Source organism: Vipera berus, assembly GCF_964194415.1.
Source record: "Vipera berus genome assembly, chromosome: 4".
NCBI classification, from domain to species: Eukaryota; Metazoa; Chordata; class Lepidosauria; order Squamata; family Viperidae; genus Vipera; species Vipera berus.
In genome coordinates this window covers 47,584,121-47,602,821 of record NC_138206.1, presented here as the reverse complement: position 1 = coordinate 47,602,821, position 18,701 = coordinate 47,584,121, and the positions used below count along the sequence as shown (strand labels likewise).

General features: G+C 41.7%; 1 protein-coding gene across 7 annotated transcripts in view; it reads right to left on the bottom strand.

Annotated features, from left to right (window-relative positions):
• USP25 (ubiquitin specific peptidase 25) overlaps positions 1-15,923 on the bottom strand; it is a 75,728-nt gene extending 59,805 nt beyond the window's left edge. For 4 of the 7 annotated variants that reach the window (XM_081326786.1, XM_081326788.1, XM_081326789.1 and 1 more), the window contains exons 1-3: positions 15,562-15,923; positions 2,385-2,462; positions 1,605-1,749 (exon numbers count right to left, since the gene is read on the bottom strand). In XM_081326786.1, the coding sequence (XP_081182912.1) occupies positions 1,605-1,749; positions 2,385-2,462; positions 15,562-15,606 (268 nt within the window). In that variant the 5' untranslated portion in view covers positions 15,607-15,923. The remainder of the gene's footprint in view (positions 1-1,604; positions 1,750-2,384; positions 2,463-15,561) is intronic. The other 3 variants (XM_081326791.1, XM_081326792.1, XM_081326790.1) reach the window with 2 other exon arrangements.
• Between the last annotated feature and the right edge of the window lie 2,778 nt (positions 15,924-18,701).

Below are 18,701 nucleotides of genomic sequence, written 5' to 3'. Positions count from 1 at the left end.
CACTGCAGTATCACTCATTTGCATAACTTGAGTTAGTAACTACATTAGCTATTGTACTTGCTATCACTTTACCTCTTTACTGGCTTAATGTTTGCTGACTCATGAAAACTCTCATCTACATTAAGCCAGAGATGTCTGCCACTATGAAACTGAAATACTGTAATTTTAAATATGAATGTCAATGGCCTTCGGTTAGGCTGAAACAGGAAATAAAGATTTGTCCCATATTTGGGGCCTAGCAAGGTAATCTAAATAGTTAACAAGCATTTAACACATATCTCCCTTGCTTCTCAGCTAACAAAGTGAGATAGAGCTTGTGGCCTAGAGGTAAAAACAACTGCCTAATGCAGGGGTCGGCAACCGGAAAAAGGAAAAGAGCCACTCAGAACCGGTTCCATCACACAAACAAAAAAGTGGGAGCCGCAAAAAGTGTGCGCGCATGCATCCACACATGTGCATGCACAAAAACATTTTGCGCATGCGCAAAAAACATGGGAGGCACCTGCACGGCGACGGGTCTCCCCTTTGGAGAGGTGCGCGCGCACCTCCACCCAAACGGAGTTCTTGGCACTAGTGGCTTTTGTAAAGCAGGAATTGCTTCCAGCGGAGTCTTTTCCCTCTATTTTTTTTTACAATAAGTTTCTCCTCCCTCTCCCCTCCCTCAAAAATAGAGGGACCCGGTCCGAAGCGCTAATTAGAAACATCATTTGAGCAATAAACTTACCACTTTCGAGCAAATAATGCCTGTGGAAAAGAGAGGGAGCGAGCCAGGAAGCTGGTCCTCGCCTACAGCGGCCGGGCCCCGGTGGCTTTTAAAAGCCTGGGGCCTCGCCGGGAACGGAATTTTTAAGGGAGGGCTGTGAGAGGGAAAATGGAGGATTTTCACCTGGAGGTTGCGGGGGATCTGGCAGCTTTCCAAACACGGCGCCATTGTCCGTTCGGGCGGAGGTGCGCGCACAGCTCTCCAAAGGTTTGGAGAGGTGCGCGCGCACCTCTGCCCGAACAGCGGTTTGGAGACCTGCTGGTGCCAGTTTAGAAAGCTGCCGCGGCCCGCAACATGAACACCAGCAGGTCTCCAAACAGGTGTTCGGGCGGAGGTGCGAGAGAGGTGCGCGCGCAGCTCTCCAAACCTTTGGAGTGGTGCGCGCGCACCTCCGCCCGTTCGGAGAGGTGCGCGCGCACCGGGCAACTGGGAGCCGCAGGAGACGGCTCAAAGAGCTGCATGTGGCTCCGGAGCCGCAGGTTGCCGACCCGTGGCCTAATGTGCAATCAGCCCAGGTTCGAATCTCAGAAGGGTATGGCTGACTGATGAAAACAAATAAGTTTGAAATGCATATCAGTCTCCCTTTAATTCTTTGTTAGCAATCTAAAAAAAAATTACACAAATATGATCTGTCACTGTTGTGACTACTGCCTGTCGATGGCCTTCGGTTAGGCTGAAACAGGAAATAAAGATTTGTCCCAACTGACAATATCTATCATCAAATATAAAATCTGGAGATATAAAAAGTTCATTAATTATACAGTAGAAACTGAGAGGGTGGCAGGTTTTTTGAGGTTTTTTTCCCAGTTGTGTAGTTATATAGTGAGAAAAAAGCACTTACTTGTATCTGCCTGGCTTCCTACACTTATATATCTGTCATTACCAGGAAGTGCTGTTTGATAGTATGTTGTTTCTTCTTGCTGAGGAATCTTGGCATTCTTTGCAGTTAGGAGGGCTACTGCTAATTCTAGGTTCCCATTGCTGTCCTTTAAATGCATAAGAATGAACGATCAGAATGCCATTTTATGATCAAGTCCAGGTACATTTAAATTTTACATGTTGCCGTGAATATAATTTATTAGCAACCTAATCAATTTAAAAATAACTTATTACTAATGTGAAAGATAAGCAAGTTTAAGACAGAATGCAACGAAAGCTGAACTTTTATCCAAATCTACTGATTTAATATATTTATATTCTACAGTTGCAAATGAAACTGTTTAAGGGCTGCCCATTGTATACGTTTCCTAAATAAAACATTTTCAAGGAGGTTTGAAATCAATTTTTTAACTTCAGTGTTCAACTTGAATTAGAATGATCAGTTAAGCATGTAGAAAAGTCATAACTACAAATACCTATATATCTATATTTAAACCAATTGCATAAAGTTTAAGGTTTAGCTGCCTAAAATGGGGAAACCCTGTTTCTAGTCCATGCTCAGCCCTGGATGTTCAATAAATGATTCTGGACCAGTCACTATTTTCAGCCTATATGCAGGCCATTCAAATCAACCTTACAATCTTGTATTGAATTGTATTATATTAAGCTCTGCTATTTAAAACATACTTTAAAATTTTCAATTTAGAGGTCTAAATATCATTATCTTTCAAAATCACTGTACCTTCAAGGCTTGCTGCAGGACTTGAGTGTCATTGATACCTGTGATTTCTCTCAGCTGATTCAGAAACGTCTGCTGGTGCTGAAGAATAAGATAAATTAGAAGATAAATTAGAGTAAACAAACAAGCAAAAAAGCTAGTTAGGGGAAAACACTAGGGTTTTTTTTCCTTCCTCTTTAAAGCAATGTGTCTTAACAGTATCAATGTGTACAATTTTAAAATGGAGCATACGGAACTTAAGTTTAGAGTAGCTGCTATGAATTCCATTATCTCCAGACAACATAATCATGATAAAGTACAACACAACCAACTACTATGATTGTTGCTACAGATATACAAACTTCCACACCACCGGTAGTAGCTATATATACAAGGATAATTTGGAGATAAACCTCCATTTGGTTATCAATGACAGGCACTCGCAGATACAGAACTTTTATTATGCACATTAAAAAACTACAACTTTACATTACGACATAATCACCATTCAAATTGAGACACTTGTCATAACGTCTTACAAGGTTTGAAATTCCTTAGTAGTAGTCACTCGGTGCCAAATCTGGGCTATTGGGGCGGGGTGATCAAAAACATCCCAATGGAACTGCTTCAAAAGTTCTTGGGTGTATCTAGCGGTGTGCGGGCAAGCATTATCATGAACCAACACCACACTGGAAGTGGTGCCATAGAAAATCCCTCCAAATGTGAAGATGCTAAAGGAGTACTGCTAGTGAAGTTCATGGAGCGTGGTTTGACCATCAGTTCAGAAGTCTACTGTGAAACGTTACGAAAACTCAGACAAGCCATCCATAACAAGCGTCAGGGCATGCTGACTTCCAGTGTGGTGTTGGTTCACGATAATGCTCGCCCGCACACCGCTAGATACACCCAAGAACCTTTGAAGCAGTTCCATTGGGATATTTTTGATCACCCCCCCCATAGCCCAGATTTGGCACCGAGCGACTACTACTAAGGAATTTCAAACCTTGTAAGATGTTATGACAAGTACCTCAATCTGAATGGCGATTATGTCGAAAAAGTAATGTAATGTTGTAGTTTTTTAATGTGTATAATAAAAAGATCTGTATCTGCGATTGTCTGTCATTGATAACCAAACGGAGGTTTATTTCCAAATTGCCCTTGTATTTTTAAAATCAAAAAGAACTTTGAGGTTTTAAAATTGCTTTTCCAAAATTCTAAATCATCAGCAAGCTAAAAATAAACTGAAGTTGCCGAAGAGCCATAAAGTATCAAAAACAACTTGACAAAAAGACTGGTTCCAAGAAATCTTTTGTTTTGATTTAAAATTTATAGGCCATTTTTTAAAAAACACAACTTTTCTTAGGGTAGCATTGAATTTCTATCTGCATTAAACTGTTAAATAGGATAAACAAAGAGTTTCTACTGTATGGAATAAAGTACTGCATGGCAAATAACACTTTTCAAAATAAGTTTCAACTTATTTCATGACAAATTGCAATTCTTCGGGGGGAAAATGAAGAGGAACTAATGATGTTGGTTGCATCTGTAAAGCAGGGCTTTTCAACCTTTTCACCCATTGTACCACTTTTAGGATATGGCAACATCTGAGTACCACCAGTCGCCTAGCAAGCTGTCAAAAAATGATGACCAAAAAAAAAAAAGGAAAAAAGTGATGAAGTACAGGTAGTTCTCGACTTACAACAGTTGGTTTAGTGACTGTTCGAAGTTACAATGGCACTGAAAAAAGTGCCCCCCAAGCCACAGCTGAGCAAGACACCTGCCTGCCCACCCGGCAGCGCTCTTCCTCCTGTCCGAGGTTTTCATTGTTGTGAGCATTTCTGTTCAGGATTGGCAGCGGGGGTGGGGTGGGAGGTGTTTGGTTTTTATCCCCCCCCCATCTGCTGGGTGGTTGCAGCAGGTTTTGGTCACTTCACATGAGCATAGGACACTGTGGCCTTCATAAATATGAATCAGTTGCCAAGCATCTGAATGTAAATCACAAGACCTTGGAGATACTGCAACATTCCAGCAGATCGGCACTTCTTCTGGGCTCAGCAGAAGCACCAGGATCAGCGCCGAGCTCCAGCTGGAGCCTGGCGCTGATCCTGGCGCTTCCGCTGAGCCCTGACAGCTCTGCAGCTCCAGCTGTCTCTCGCTCAGGCTTGTGTGGTGCTGCCATTCCCCTCCCCCACTACCACTTTTCTAGGATGGTCGCGTACCACCTGCCAGGTGCCAATGTACCATAGGCGGTACCCGTACCCTGGTTGAAAAGCCTTGCTGTAAAGGATTCTGAAAAGATTTCAAAAGCATCTTGTGAGAAAGGGAAATACACTATTGCCTTCTTCTGATTGAAATACAAATATGAAAAATTGTTAATACAGGTAGTCCTCACTTAACAGCATCATGTGACTATGTCCAACTCCGATTGTTAAGTGAATCACTTGTGGTTATTTAAACAGAATGACATTTGACCATGACTTGCAACTTACCACCAGATTCCTCACTTGCTTTGTCAGGAGCTGGGCTGTAAGGGTTGCAAATGATAATACATGATCGCAGGAGATTGCAACTGTCAGAAATGCAGGCCAGTTACATGCTGTTTGCCAACAGCCGAATTTTGATCATGTGACTATAGGGATGCCCACTCAGACTGTCGGAAATTCAGGGATCAATCAAAAACCTACTTTTTCAATGTCACTGTGAATCTGAATGGTTTTTAAAAAGGGTAATCATTAACTGAGGACTACTTTATTAAAATTAGTTACATATCCACAAGATTAATACAAAATCTATATTTCAATGTGCAGTTTCAACAATCTTTAAAAAGAATTATTTTCTTCCAGTCTTGATTGTATTACAAGTAATCTTTGACTTATGACTGGTCACTTAGCAGCCATTCAGTGTTATGATGGACACCCCCCCCCAAAAAAGCTACTTACAACCTGATTTTGAAATTATGATGACCGCACGGCCATCAGCAGTCACAATATGGGCACTTGGCACATCTTTATAGCCATTTGTAGTATCCTACATGACTGCAATTTTTTGCTTGCTTCATGCAGTTGCTAAATGTAACTTTAATTGGATAAAGTGTAGTTGCTAAATGTAATTGTAATTGGGTAAAATGGATTCGCTTAATGACTGAGATATTTGCTTAACAACTGTCAGCTATTTTATTTCTGTCATTTCTACTTCTGCTCTGTGTTTATCTAACTGTATAAACTATATCCTCTGCCTTCACAATTATTAATTCTTCAGTTATTTCCATTAAATATAGATTTACATAGATAGAAAATTATCACAATTTGTCACTAATGCTGCAGCTTCTATTTTCTCAACTTAAAGTCTAACTTTATGAACTGATTAAAAAAAAATCCGTCTAATTATGGCTAGTTCTTGTTTACATTAGCTAGCACCAATTTATAAACCTGAAATATTAAGCATAGCCAAACAGATAGTTTAAATAGGTAGTAATCAGGTAAAATGTCAACCCAGTATAAAAGTATCATAAAGAGTTTCATTTTCCAGACTCCCTCAAGACTTTGCTAACTTTGTAACTGTGTACTGCTTGTGACAAACTTTCCCACATAGATTGCCAAAAGAGAATCAGTGGATACTAACATTATTAATCCATTCTGAACTATATGAAGCAAGTTCAGAACAAAGATAAAAACAGAACACTGTCTCCATTGTCATAATCATAAGTGACCCATCTAGCCCTTACTTAACAGCTATGTTTGAATACCATTTGCGAAAATCCAGAGGGGGGAAGAAGTATTGCCTTCATACACCCACTTTTATTTTCTCATATACAACTGTAAGAAACTGGAATACCAGAGAAAATCAACGTGAGGGGCAACCAAGAATGCTGACCTTGGACTGATCAGTGTGAGCTTTTTGGACAATATGAGTATAGGATGGACTACAAAAACTGGGAGAGCCCAAACATTCTATTTAATCATTTATTATAAAAACTACCCTCGATCGAGAGATTTTTTTGCTATGTTACAATCCACAAAAGGCAAAAAAAGGTAAAATGACTACAGAATTTATTTGAAATATATAATAATAATAAACGGGAACATCTACAAAGAGGCGCTAGAGACAAACGGTAGATCACTCAGAAGATGGAGGGAATAGAGACTCTAGGGACAAATGATTGGAAAGTTAACTGTCAATCTATTTTAGGACCACAATCTCAACTCACAAACCAGACATCCAGATGGCTGATAAACGTGTATTTGCTAAAATGTACAAACTTTTGTTTAAATTTGAAATAGAAGAACAGGTCACACAATGTAGGATATAGTGAGCTAATACCTGGCAGATTTCCCAGCAAGATCTCTTTAAAAGTGTTTTGATCTTATGCCAATGTAGCCTAGTTCCATTTTGAGTTAAGTGGAACCCATCTGTTTAGTATTGGCATCTCCAAAAGTATCCCAGGGCCTAACAAATTTAAAAACCCTTTGTCTGGCACCATTGCTCTATACGTGCACTAAGATCCTGGAAACGTTACATAAAATTGCTATGTTATGGACCTCTGTGGGAACAGAAGACTAAATGAATCTTTTGGTATTATCTAATGTAGCTCTTCAAAATAATAGCTATATTTATCTCACTTTAAGCCAGAAATTCCTATATTAACATATAAATTATATGCTAGTATATGATGCTCAACACAAACAAGCCAAGAAAATAAAGGGTAATAAATTATCAAACATTTGAATAAATATTTTTCCCTTTCTTTTCTTTTGAAATGACATTTTTTAAAAAGAAATGGAACAAAATATTTCTCATGCACAAGAAATTATTCACAGCTTTGCAAATCTAATGTTTTTACTTGTAAATACAAACTCAAGGCCTCTTTGTTCTATTAAAGCATGAAAAATGCAAAATTATCTGCTCTTTCCAAGCATTAGTAACAATCATAGAACAACAGAAATTATAAAGTTTCAGAAGGTTATGTTAATGAAAAGTATAGTGAGACAAAAAAATAATAAACCTCTAAAAGGGGTCACTGTTGATACAGACAGTGCAAAGATGATGATGAATTGTCTTTTTCTTCAGTGATCACCATCACAACAGCTTCACAACAAGAAATGTGAACGTCAACTGAAAATATGCAAATTGCCATACTGCCTTCTTAATAAAACTAGTCTAAAACTGTCTATTTTGCAAAAAAGAATGACAATTTTCTATACGCTGGCTGAGGCATAATAGATCTATAAGAATTTGTCATAAAGGAAATCTAATGATACAACAGCATAGGTAAACTAAGATGTATGCTCTGGACAAAAATAAAAAGCTTCTAGTTTAATTCTAATCAAACCATTCTTTTATTTTTAAGAATTTCAACACTAGAAATAAAAGTTGGATAAAACGACAAAACATTAAAGAATAACTATTCTGGCAAAGAAAACATTCTTGTAATAGTGCTGGTACAAGTTGACAAGAAGAAAGAAAAAGGCTTCTGAATTAATTAGAACTCTCCCATGTACTAGAGATACCTCAAATCTGGTGAAATTGCTAGCGAAGGCCATCATTCTTACAATCATTCTCCCCAATAGGGTTGAAAAAGAGCCTGAGTTTCCTGGGTGTGATGAAAGGTCTGGCTCCTCTCCTTGCCCTAACATGCCCAAGACACCTGGTCCTTCCCCCAACCCTGGTGCTCTAAACAACCACAACTGGAAGAACCTTCCTTTCCTTTGCCTTACTCACTGTTCCTATGATTGCATAGCCAGAGAGTGTCAAGCAAACAAATTGCAAGGTCATTAGTACTGCTTAATGAAATCACCAGAGGCAGCAAGGACGCTGGATATGACAAATCTCCATTTAGGTGAGGAAGCAGCGATCATCAGTTGTATCAGCTTGAAATGGTTGATGTTCAGGACTTTCTGAAGGTCAACCAAGGAGATGTTGTATTGCTCATCCTATGAAGACATAATTGTGCTAGTTTTCCAGTCATCCTCTCTTCTACACTCAGTAATCCATCATGTTATGCACAGATGATGGAATAGTTATTGAATAAGCCTGATCAATGCCATTCTAAGCAAGTCCCAGTAATCAGAAATCAGATGAGGTGCCCAGGTTTGCTGTGGGTGCAACATTCAGTATGGTGGGTAATTGATGCTTCTAAATTACCAACCACTGATATCACTAATGCACTCCCTCTTACAACTGGAGCACCTGCTGAGATTAGAGGGACTACTGTGACATTCAGAAGACAACAAAACTAAAACACTGAGGTGACAAAAACTATGGCGTGTAGCTCCAGGGATAGGGACAGCCAAGGCCGAGGCATTCTTTGCTTCCATATGCTCTATCACAACACACATGCAGGACTTTGTGCATATGTCTTCAGCATTATGGTTAGCAATGCTACATACAAGGAAGTAGCAGCAGGCCTGTACTATGAGAATAGTAGAGTATCTTGATTATTATACCATGGAGATGGAAATATGTTTGTTGAGAATGATTACTTGTGAAAATGCTAGCCATGTCCACTTTGTACATCAGGTGTGGGTTGTGGAATACTCAAATTGCCATATCGAGCATTGAGCAGTTACACAGTTTGGTGAGAATGCAGTGATTCTGGATCTATTTCCACAGTTAAGTTGCTGTATAGCTGTGCAACTGCTCAAAGACTAATTTCAGTACAACTAGCATTACCCAAAGAACACAGCTAAAATCTGCTATCATTATTGAGCACCGTAGTTACCACCTTGCAGTAAGTCTTCCACTGTTGCCATTTAGACAACATGCTATTACATGTCATGGAGCAGCAGTAAAAAGGATCAGAGGAACACATAGCACAGCTGGCAACTTTATGGTTCTTAATGGTATGACATGGCATGACATGCTGGTGACTTTCTTATATATGGGCAATGATGCTCATGGATAGACAATCATTCCTAACTCTAAGAAACCAACTCAAGTTATGTTGTACAACTCTGTCAGCAAGGTACCTGTACTGCTCAGACAAAGAATTTTTCTGAAACAATGCACAGGCTTTGCCTCTGCAACCAGTCTCATATCATCCTCAACACTTTCTCTGATCTAAGAACTTCAAGGACCTCAAATAGCCATCAACCATAGATCAGCCTGCTGCCAGAGGTAAGCTGTTTTGCTCAACAGCAAAATTTTAATCATGCTAGCCAGCTTCAAATTGTTAGAATGACAGAACCAAAAAGTCGTCCATCAATGTAAAGAACCTCAGGTTACGATGCGGAGCCGGAGCACCCCTCTATCCAACTCCTATGTGTGCTAGCATACCTACAAGTAGAATTGTTTTCTTGCCTCCTTTCCAAACTGACTAGAGACCATCAGTTGGTAAACACATCCACGACACTCTTTACATTTATAAGTCTGGCAAGGAAGCCAACATGAGTCTAATACTGGATTTTTTAAAAAGGTCTGTGGACATAGCTTCTCAACTCTTGATATATATTGTCTCTTTCTTGTTCCTAAAGTGTTGTGTTGAGAGTGCTAGTATTTACAGCACTAATAAACTACCGCAACTGAAGATTTCATGGAAAAAAGCACAGAGACATGTTGCGTTCCAACACTTTACAGTCTCTTGCACACAGGGAGTCTGAGCAGTACTCTCCTGTTCAATATCTGGCAACTTACAAGCTACTTTAGGTACACGTCTAGAAAACTAAAGTATTTATTTACATGATGCTATAACCTCCACACTGGGTCTAAAAATCAGTTTACGAAAATGAGTATTGAAGATATTCATGTACTTGCTTGATTGCAATACCACATACTAGCAATTTCCTAGAATACTAAGAGCCCATTAAGTTGTCCAATGTTGCTCAGGTTGCAACAACCAAGGACATAATGTAAAAAAATCATTCTGGAGGAAAGTGTTCCCTTGGCACTGGGGCAGGGTGCATTTTATATGTTTGCATCACTAGGTCCTACAAGGTTGATGCTGAATACCCTCCCCCAGCTTTTGGACCCACAACTGAAACAAAGACAGATGGCAAGAGTGGCTCTGGGTCACAATCAGAAGGAAGCAATATCTCAAGCTGGTGTCACTGCTCTATGCTCAATTCAAAACCATAGGAACCCTTTTAATATTTACTTCCAAATGTGGGGTGCTGATACCTGAACAGCTCAGGTATTACACACTTGTTTCTAATGTCCAATTGTACCATTTTGCCTCTCACAGCATTTTTCTTTCCCTGGTTTGGTCCTAGAAGTTACATAACTTTCAAACCTCATGGGAATGGGAAACTATTGGGGGGGGGGAATGTGCAGTAGGCCTTCTATCACTTCTTATACATTAAGAAAAGCCAATACATCACTGCCATAACAACATCCAGTAGTGAATGGATGGCAATTAATTTACTAGGAGAATTTAACACAAGATAAAACAACTAAGCTTCCACATCTTCTCTTTCATGTGGAGTGTGATATGCTTGGCCACACAGTTCTTAATTCATGCTACAGTACTTCCAGTTTCTGACACTGAAGGATCTGCAAAAAAAAAGTAACATACAGGAAAGAAATGCCACTTGCAATGACCCTAGCTCTCAATGTCAGCACCAATGTGCTGGCTGCAATTGCTGCTGAAATGGAAGAAGAATCAGATGTGGATGCTGTGGTTGGAGGTATATGAGCCAACTGCTTAGAGCAGGGCTTTTCAGCCTTTTCACCCACTGTACCACTTTTAGGATATGGCAACATCTGAGTACCACCAGTCGCCTAGCAAGGTGTCAAAAACTTGAAGACCAAAAAAAAAAAAAGGAAAAAAGTGACGAAGTACAGGTAGTCCTTGACTTACAACAGTTTGCTTAGTGACTGTTCGAAGTTTCAATGGCACTGAAAAAAGTGCCCCCAAGCCACAGCCAAGCAAGACACCTGCCTGGCCACCTGGCGGCGCTCTTCCTCCTGTCCAAGGTTTTCATTGTTGTGAGCATTTCGGTTCAGGATTGGCAGCGGGGGTGGGGTGCGGGGGGGGGGGGTGTTTGGTTTTTATTCCCCCCCCTCTGCTGGGTGGTTGCAGCAGGTTTTGGTCACTTCACATGACCCTGGGACACTGTGAGCGTCATAAATATGAATCCAGCCATCTCTCGCTCAGGCTTGTGCGGTGCTGCCACCGGTTCAGCTCATTCCCCTCCCCCGCTACCACTTTTCTAGGATGGTCACATACCACCTGCCAGGTGCCAATGTACCACAGGTGGTACCTGTACCACTGGTTGAAAAGCCCTGGCTTAGAGAATAAGGCTCACTGGGAGACCTCAATTAATTCACGAGGCAGTCCAAAGGCAACAACAGAGGTGGTTCTACCCTGCACACGTTCATTGGACAGATGAATGATGGCTGACAAACTCCAGAGTGACTCATGTTTAAGTTTCCAAATTTTGGTGGGAGGTAGGGGGAGGAGAGGTCCTTAAAGCCCCTAATCCAAATAGATTTTCCCATGGAAAAATAAACTGCCATCTCAACCATTAAACATTTAGAATGCTAAGAAATCCCTATCTGTTCCATACCTATCAAGATTTTGAGGCCTTCTACCGTAAATGTTTTAACTTCAGTTGCCATTAATGGATCTACCTGCACCATTTGGAAAGAAACTGTAGGATGGCACTGTTAAAGAGGCCAGGGTCAATTTCTGCAGTCCCACCAATATGTACCTGTAGAACTAAATAGCAACAAGGCACTATCCCAATACCTAGATACCTGCCGACTCCTGGCTGTGGTACAGTGACTGTAACTGCTATTCCTATTCCTCCAGCTGCTCTGTCTGTGGATGAAAAAAGCACTTTCAATTTTGTGGCCAATCTTTTTGCCAACTGCATGCTAATCTGCTCCATTATCAAATGAGAGATCAAGACCACACTGAGCTTCTGTTTTGCGTGGACTGTAGCATGTCATTTAAACACACATGGGAGGAAACATTAAAACTTCTCTCTGGTTTCACTATTTTTGTAAATCTCACTGCAAGACCAGTACACACACACACACACACACCGCCCTATAGGCATGAGTAGAGAGAGACAAGGGTTTGTTAGCAAGAAGGAGAAACACAGCTCCATGACTTGAAGCACCAAATGTGGACTAGATTTTCCAACATACAGCAGTTGCCCACTTCTCAATGTAACACTGGGAAGCAACCTTTGCCTGTGGAGGGTGGGGCAGAGAGGAATGCATACCATCAACTTTCTTCCAGATACACAACTTCATTCGAAGCCTTCTCTCCCTAAACAATGAAAGCTGCACCAGTGAGACATTAGATAGCTGTAGTTGTAATCAGTTCCTCTCTATCTCATTCCAAGATCAGCTGAACAAAACTTCAGATTCCTTAGCCCATCAGCATGCACCAGCCCTAGTTGCAATAGAAAGGAGAAAGGCTGTCTCTGGGAAACCATATGATAGAATGGAAGAACAAATCCTTGCTGAAAGCTTTCTCTAAGAGCATATAAAAAACTCCCAGTAAAGGCCCATTGTGAGGGCCAGTAATATTGCAGGTGACAAGAATTACCATCACAATGGCTACAAAGAAAGCAGAGTGTAAATGTGTGTAACTCTACTCTTAATTAAAACCAACCATCTGCATGAGCACCTTATTTCTGCTTTTAAACAGAATAACTGATAATTCAATTCCTAGACAGCAGTATGTTAAAATGTCCAAATGTTCTGAACGTTTCTGCAGAAACTGATAGAGATAAGTCAGGTCCTACAAAATAAAGTATGCCATATTTCTAAAAAAAAGGACTATGCGATATAATCATTGGTGCAAAATAGGCAAAAATGGATAATTAAATTCTATCTAGAGTAATTGTGATCGCTATACAAGTAGATTTTGATCAAATTATTAAAGTTTTTTTTTGAAAAATATATTTCTAAACCTGTGTTATCTTTCAATGTAAATATTTTTATGTACAATTTTTGGAATTAAGGATAAATTAAGGATAAAGGGCATAAAGAATCATGACAGCAAAAGTAAATATAAGGGGAATGCACTGTTAGCATAATTGTTAGAATGGGAACACACAGTTTACAAAGCAAGCTGGATCATGAACTTCCCTACATTTTTCACATTATTTCAAAATAGTATCTATTTTATTGATCACCATAACAAACAAAGGGTCAATCAAGTTCAATTTATAGAGATTCATACCATTTTATATCATTACCAAATGATATTTCATTATAACAATCTGTCCTTATAGCAACAGTAATAGCACTTAAACTTATATACTACTTCACAGTGCTTTACAGCCCTCTCTAAAAGGTTTACAGAGTCCACATATTGCACCCAACAATCTGGGTCCTCATTTTACCAACCTTGGAAGGACAGAAGGCTGAATCAACCTTGGGCGAGTCAGAATCAAACTGCTGGCAGTCAGCAATTAGCCTGCAGTACTGCATTCTAACCACTGCGCCACCATTGCTCAACAAATCCAAATCCCGATACATACATAGTACAATGCATTATTTCCTATTATATTAAGAACAATAAAGCACAGATTTCCCAGATTTTAATCAAGATTAGATTCAAATCTATGTTTGAGTGCAGTTAGCTTGGGAGAGCCGCTCTTTTTCAACCTGACCTATTTCACAAGGATTTTATAAGAAAGCTTAAGTAGCAACCAAACCATATAAACCAGGCATATCAAACTGCCGGCCCATGGGCCGGATGCATCACATCAAAACTGCGCCCACCCCATTGCCAGCAATGGGAGAAAAGTCACAATATGTCGCACGACGTCACGTGACATTGCGAGTTTGACATGCCTGATATAAACTGTCCTACATCTTGAAAGAATAACATTCAAAGGTAGACTTTTATCTGTATTTACACCCACAAATTCTTGTCAATCACAAAGAGTTATTCTTGAACATGGACCCTTGTTTTTGAGAAAATTTTGTTTCCAATATCTTTGATCCTGTTTGTAAATACACTAACAGAACCTTCACCAAAATGCAACTGATACTTTTGTTGTTGTTTTTCTTCTATTCAATGTCAGATTCTTGGAGAAGTCCCTGCAGGTTTGTTTTTTTTTTTGGCAGTTTCTCAGAAGTGATTTGCCATTGTCTCCCTCCTAGGGCTGAGAAAAAGTGATTGGCTCAAGGTCATCCGGCCAGTTTCATAGGTAGAACTAGAACTGTTGCCTGCTTTCTAGCTTGACGCTTTAACCATTATATCAAATGTTCTCTTCCTTTATTAATTAGGACATTCTTTATTAATTAACAAGCCTCAACTTAAAACTAGGTACTTTTAGCAAACTCTTGATTAGAATCCCGAGTCTGATCCACTTGGCATCAAACAATTTGATCCTCCAGTTAAGAAATAGAAAGAAAAAAAAGTGGCATTGCTTTTAACACAATCTTCTTTCAACAGACACATTACTTGGTCCCTTTCAGGGCCCAAACTTCAAACGCATCTCTCTCCCGTCCATGTTTACCAGGAGTCTGTTAAGTATTACAGAACTTGCAAGGAGGAACGAAATGACTCGGGATTTACAAGAACTTAGTGGAGAAGGTGGTGGACGAACTTCTCAAGTCTTCCGTTTTAGAAAACAGCGTCACTTTGGAGACAGAAGATAAATGCAGTAGAGCAGGGGTCTTCAAACTTGGCCCTTTTATGACTTGTGGACTTCAACTCCCAGAATTCCTCAGCCAGCAAAGCTGGCTGAGGAATTCTGGGAGTCGAAGTCCACAAGTCATAAAAGGGCCAAGTTTGAAGACCCCTGCAGTAGAGAATGAGCCCCCCCAAAAAAACAAAGGTGGGACCGAAATGCTTAATTAGGCACTTCTTTGACCAGGTTAAGGTGGGAGTGGGGAAACGGAACAAATGAGGGGACAAGAAGCGCTTTACAGCGCCCCCAAAAGGGTAGGGACGAAAAGGGAGGGGCGGGGTGGGGAAAAGAAAAAAAGTCATGGCTATCGAAAGGAACTCTGCCCAGTTTTACCCCCAAAAGCCCCAACTACCTTCCCTTCTCTTCTAACCAGGTCAGAAAGAACAAGCCACTCCAGACGCGAAGGTCACGGAGGAAGCCGGAGGAAAAAAAGGGGGCGGGAGGGCGCAGAGCCGCCTCGGTGGAGGCTCCAGAACGCGAGGCCCTCGCGCAGCTAAAGGGGCGGCGGCGGCCTGAACAGGCGGGGAGGGGGTCTCTCCGCCCCCCCCCCTCCTCCCGTCGCCCTCTTCCTTTCCCTTCCCTTCCCGGCCGTCTCTTCCTCTTTTTACCTTCTGGGAGTTGCTCTGCTGCAGCACATTCTGCTCCACGGTCATGGCCCTTTCCCGGCTTCGGCTTCCCTCCCTGCCGGCCTAAGGGAGTGACGAAGACGGCGGGGCGCGGGCGGGGGGAAAAGCTGAGAGACCTGGAGCGAGCGCCAGGCCTAAGCGGAGCCCAGGCGGAAAAGGAGGAGGAGGAGGAGGAAGGCCGGAGGAGGCTGCCGCTGAAGTCAACGCAGCTGTGACGCGAGGCGACGCCCAAAACAAGCAGCAACTACCCCGGGGGGGGGCGGGGGGAAAGAGCAGCGCCGCTTTCGAGCCGGCCCCTACGCCTGCCGAGCGGAAGGCGAGCCCACGGCGTCGCGGCCTCAACCAAACCTGGCCGGCCCTGCAGTGGGAGTTTCGGCTCCTCCCATTGCCTCCGTCGTTTCTCTTCCCTTTTACGTCGTCAGAGCGGCGGTCCTGCGCGGAGCTTACTCGGCTAAGGGATAATTGAAACTTCGCCTAAAAGTAGCGCCGCGCGAATAGGTAGATGGGTGGAAGATAAAGAGGAAGTTTCCCTTGAACCGGATATATCAGGAAATTTTATTTATTGGGTGCAATGGACATTCCTCCGCGCTTAGTTTGTGTGAGGTTTACCTTCTCTTTTTCCCTGATGCTAAATATAGTGGCAATTCCCTTCTCCTCCTCCTCCCTCCCTCCACCACTTCTTTCTACTCTACCCAACTATCAGCGCTTTCCTCTCATCCCTCTTCAAGTTCTTACATTGTTAAGGGCGTGCCCGCTTTTTAAAAATAAGGAAATGATAGTGAACCCTTTGGTCGAATTTCGAAAGAGAAACCTTCCTTTTCATCGCATAAACCAGGGGTAGGCAACTTCGGCTCTTTTATGACTCATGGACTTCAACTCCCACAATTCCTGAGTCAGCTATGCTGACTCAAGAATTCTGGGAGTTGAAGTCCATGAGTCATAAAAGAGCCGAGGTTGCCTACCCCTGGCATAAACAAACATCAGATACGATCGTGTGCTCCAAGAGGGCTGGATTTGTTTTCTGTTACAAACACCTGGCAAGAGAAAGAGGCTGATGAGTGACTGTGTGGAGATGATGCTGTTCCTCCAAAACAAGAAGACTTGTTTTGCTTTCTGTGGGGAATTTCCCATTAAAGCATCCTGTGCAAGCAGGAGCAATCAGAAGATGCAGCCGTAACTTGCTTGATCCTTGCTGTTAAAAAAAAAAGTCAACTTCATACTTAAAGATGAACTGAACAATGGTTTACTGGATTAATAATGCACTTGCCTGGTTTTGCTCTACGCATTTGATTCTCGAACTTCCCAAATGGGCTGTCTTGATGTGTCACACCAAACCACAAATTTGCTAATCTCAGTATTCTGCAAACTCATCTATAAAATATTGTGTTCTATGAAAGACACTGATTGGAGTGTTATGCGCTCCTGGCTACTTTCCTTCATGACCAGAGGCAAGCTCACCTGACCAATAACCAGCCAAGACAGTGAAGGCCTTTTGTTTCCTTTATTGCAATAAGCGGGGAGAGAAGCTATCAAAGCTTGGTTCTCTCCAAAGTTTCAACCCCAAATATTCCCTCTTTATACAACCTTGTCCCAGCCGCACATCCCTCCTCTTTCCCCATTGGCTGAGGTACTATGAGGTTACACTCTTTCCAACCGCCTCCTACGTATTTCCTGCTACATACTAAATCATACATACCATGTACATTAAAATTAAGAGATAATTTATGCAAGGTGTGTCAGTTAATATTAATCAACTAATTGCACATGCTCAGTTGCCTGAATTCTGGCCCCACTTTTTATGACTTCTTAGAAAAATAGGTTCTTTCCTGTTTTGCTAGTTATCTTCTCTTACATATGTTTTTATAGCTTGTCTTCTTCCTTTCCCACTCTAAGACCCACCTAATTTTTGCCTATGTATTTCTCTTACATCCTTTCTTTATGTTATCCTTTCCTGTTTCCCATCTTCTGCACTCAGTAAATTTCCACTGCAGCAAATTCAATTTTAAATTTCTCTTTCAATATTAAATTTCTGAAGACTTTCCCTTTACTTCTATCAGGAGGATGGGACCCAGTCTCTATTATAGTACCACACCTCCCATTCCTAAGCATAAGGACCCAAGTCGCTATCATGTTGTTATCCTAAGGCACAGGTCGGCAACCCGTGGCGCTGGAGCCACATGAGTCTCTTTCAGCTTTCTCCTGCGGCTCCCAGTTTGCAGAGAGAGGCACTTGTGCTTCCCTTCTCTCTCTCTCTCTCTCTCTCTCTCTCTCTCTCTCTCTCTCTCTCTCTCTCTGTGTGTGTGTGTGTGTGTGTAACTCATGCTGTTCTCCAAGAAGCTGACAAGCTTATTGGCCAGAGTTCCTGCCTTTGCTGCGTCTCCACAGGAAGCAGGAAACAACAGAAAGCAGGGCAGGAGAGCCAGCCCAATAAGAATGTGTGTCAGCTTGTCCGAGAACAGCGTGAAGCCAGCTTGCCAGGTGAGCAGAAGATCGGAGAGAGGAAGAGGGGGGGAGAGAAAGAGAGAGAGAGAGAACTCATGCACAGCAGCCTCTATTTCAGGGGTGTCAAACTCGCAACGTCATGTGACGTCGCACAACGTATCAGAGCTTTTTCCCCATTGCCGGCAATGGGGTGGGCGTGGTTTTGTTGTGATGCGTCTGGCCTGTGGGCCGGCAGTTTGACACCCCTGCTCTATTTCTTTTTAATTAAACTCTTCAATCGAGCTCCCCCCTTGTGCGCGTGTGCATTTTGCAGCTCCCAGTGTTTTTTTTCCCTCTGGCAAACAGGTCCAAGTGGCTCTTTGAGTGTTTAAGGTTGCCGACCCGTGTCCTAAGGTAAAGCATAAGTGGGTGAGGAGTAAGAATTCTGCTTGGTATGACTGGCCAGTAATGTTGCACTACTAAGAGAAATTAAAAGGGCCACTAAAAGTTTGGTTGTACTCCTGAATATGTAAGAAATGGATCAAGATTTACAAAACAGGTATCAGCTATCAGTCTATTCTTTTCTAGTTAGCGGCCCTAGGTAGTATGCAGAAAAGAAATAAGCAGTAGTAAGTAGCAATACTACTTTGGTTTTAACTATTTTTAATGGACTATTGCAAGGGTAGGCAACCTTGGCTCTT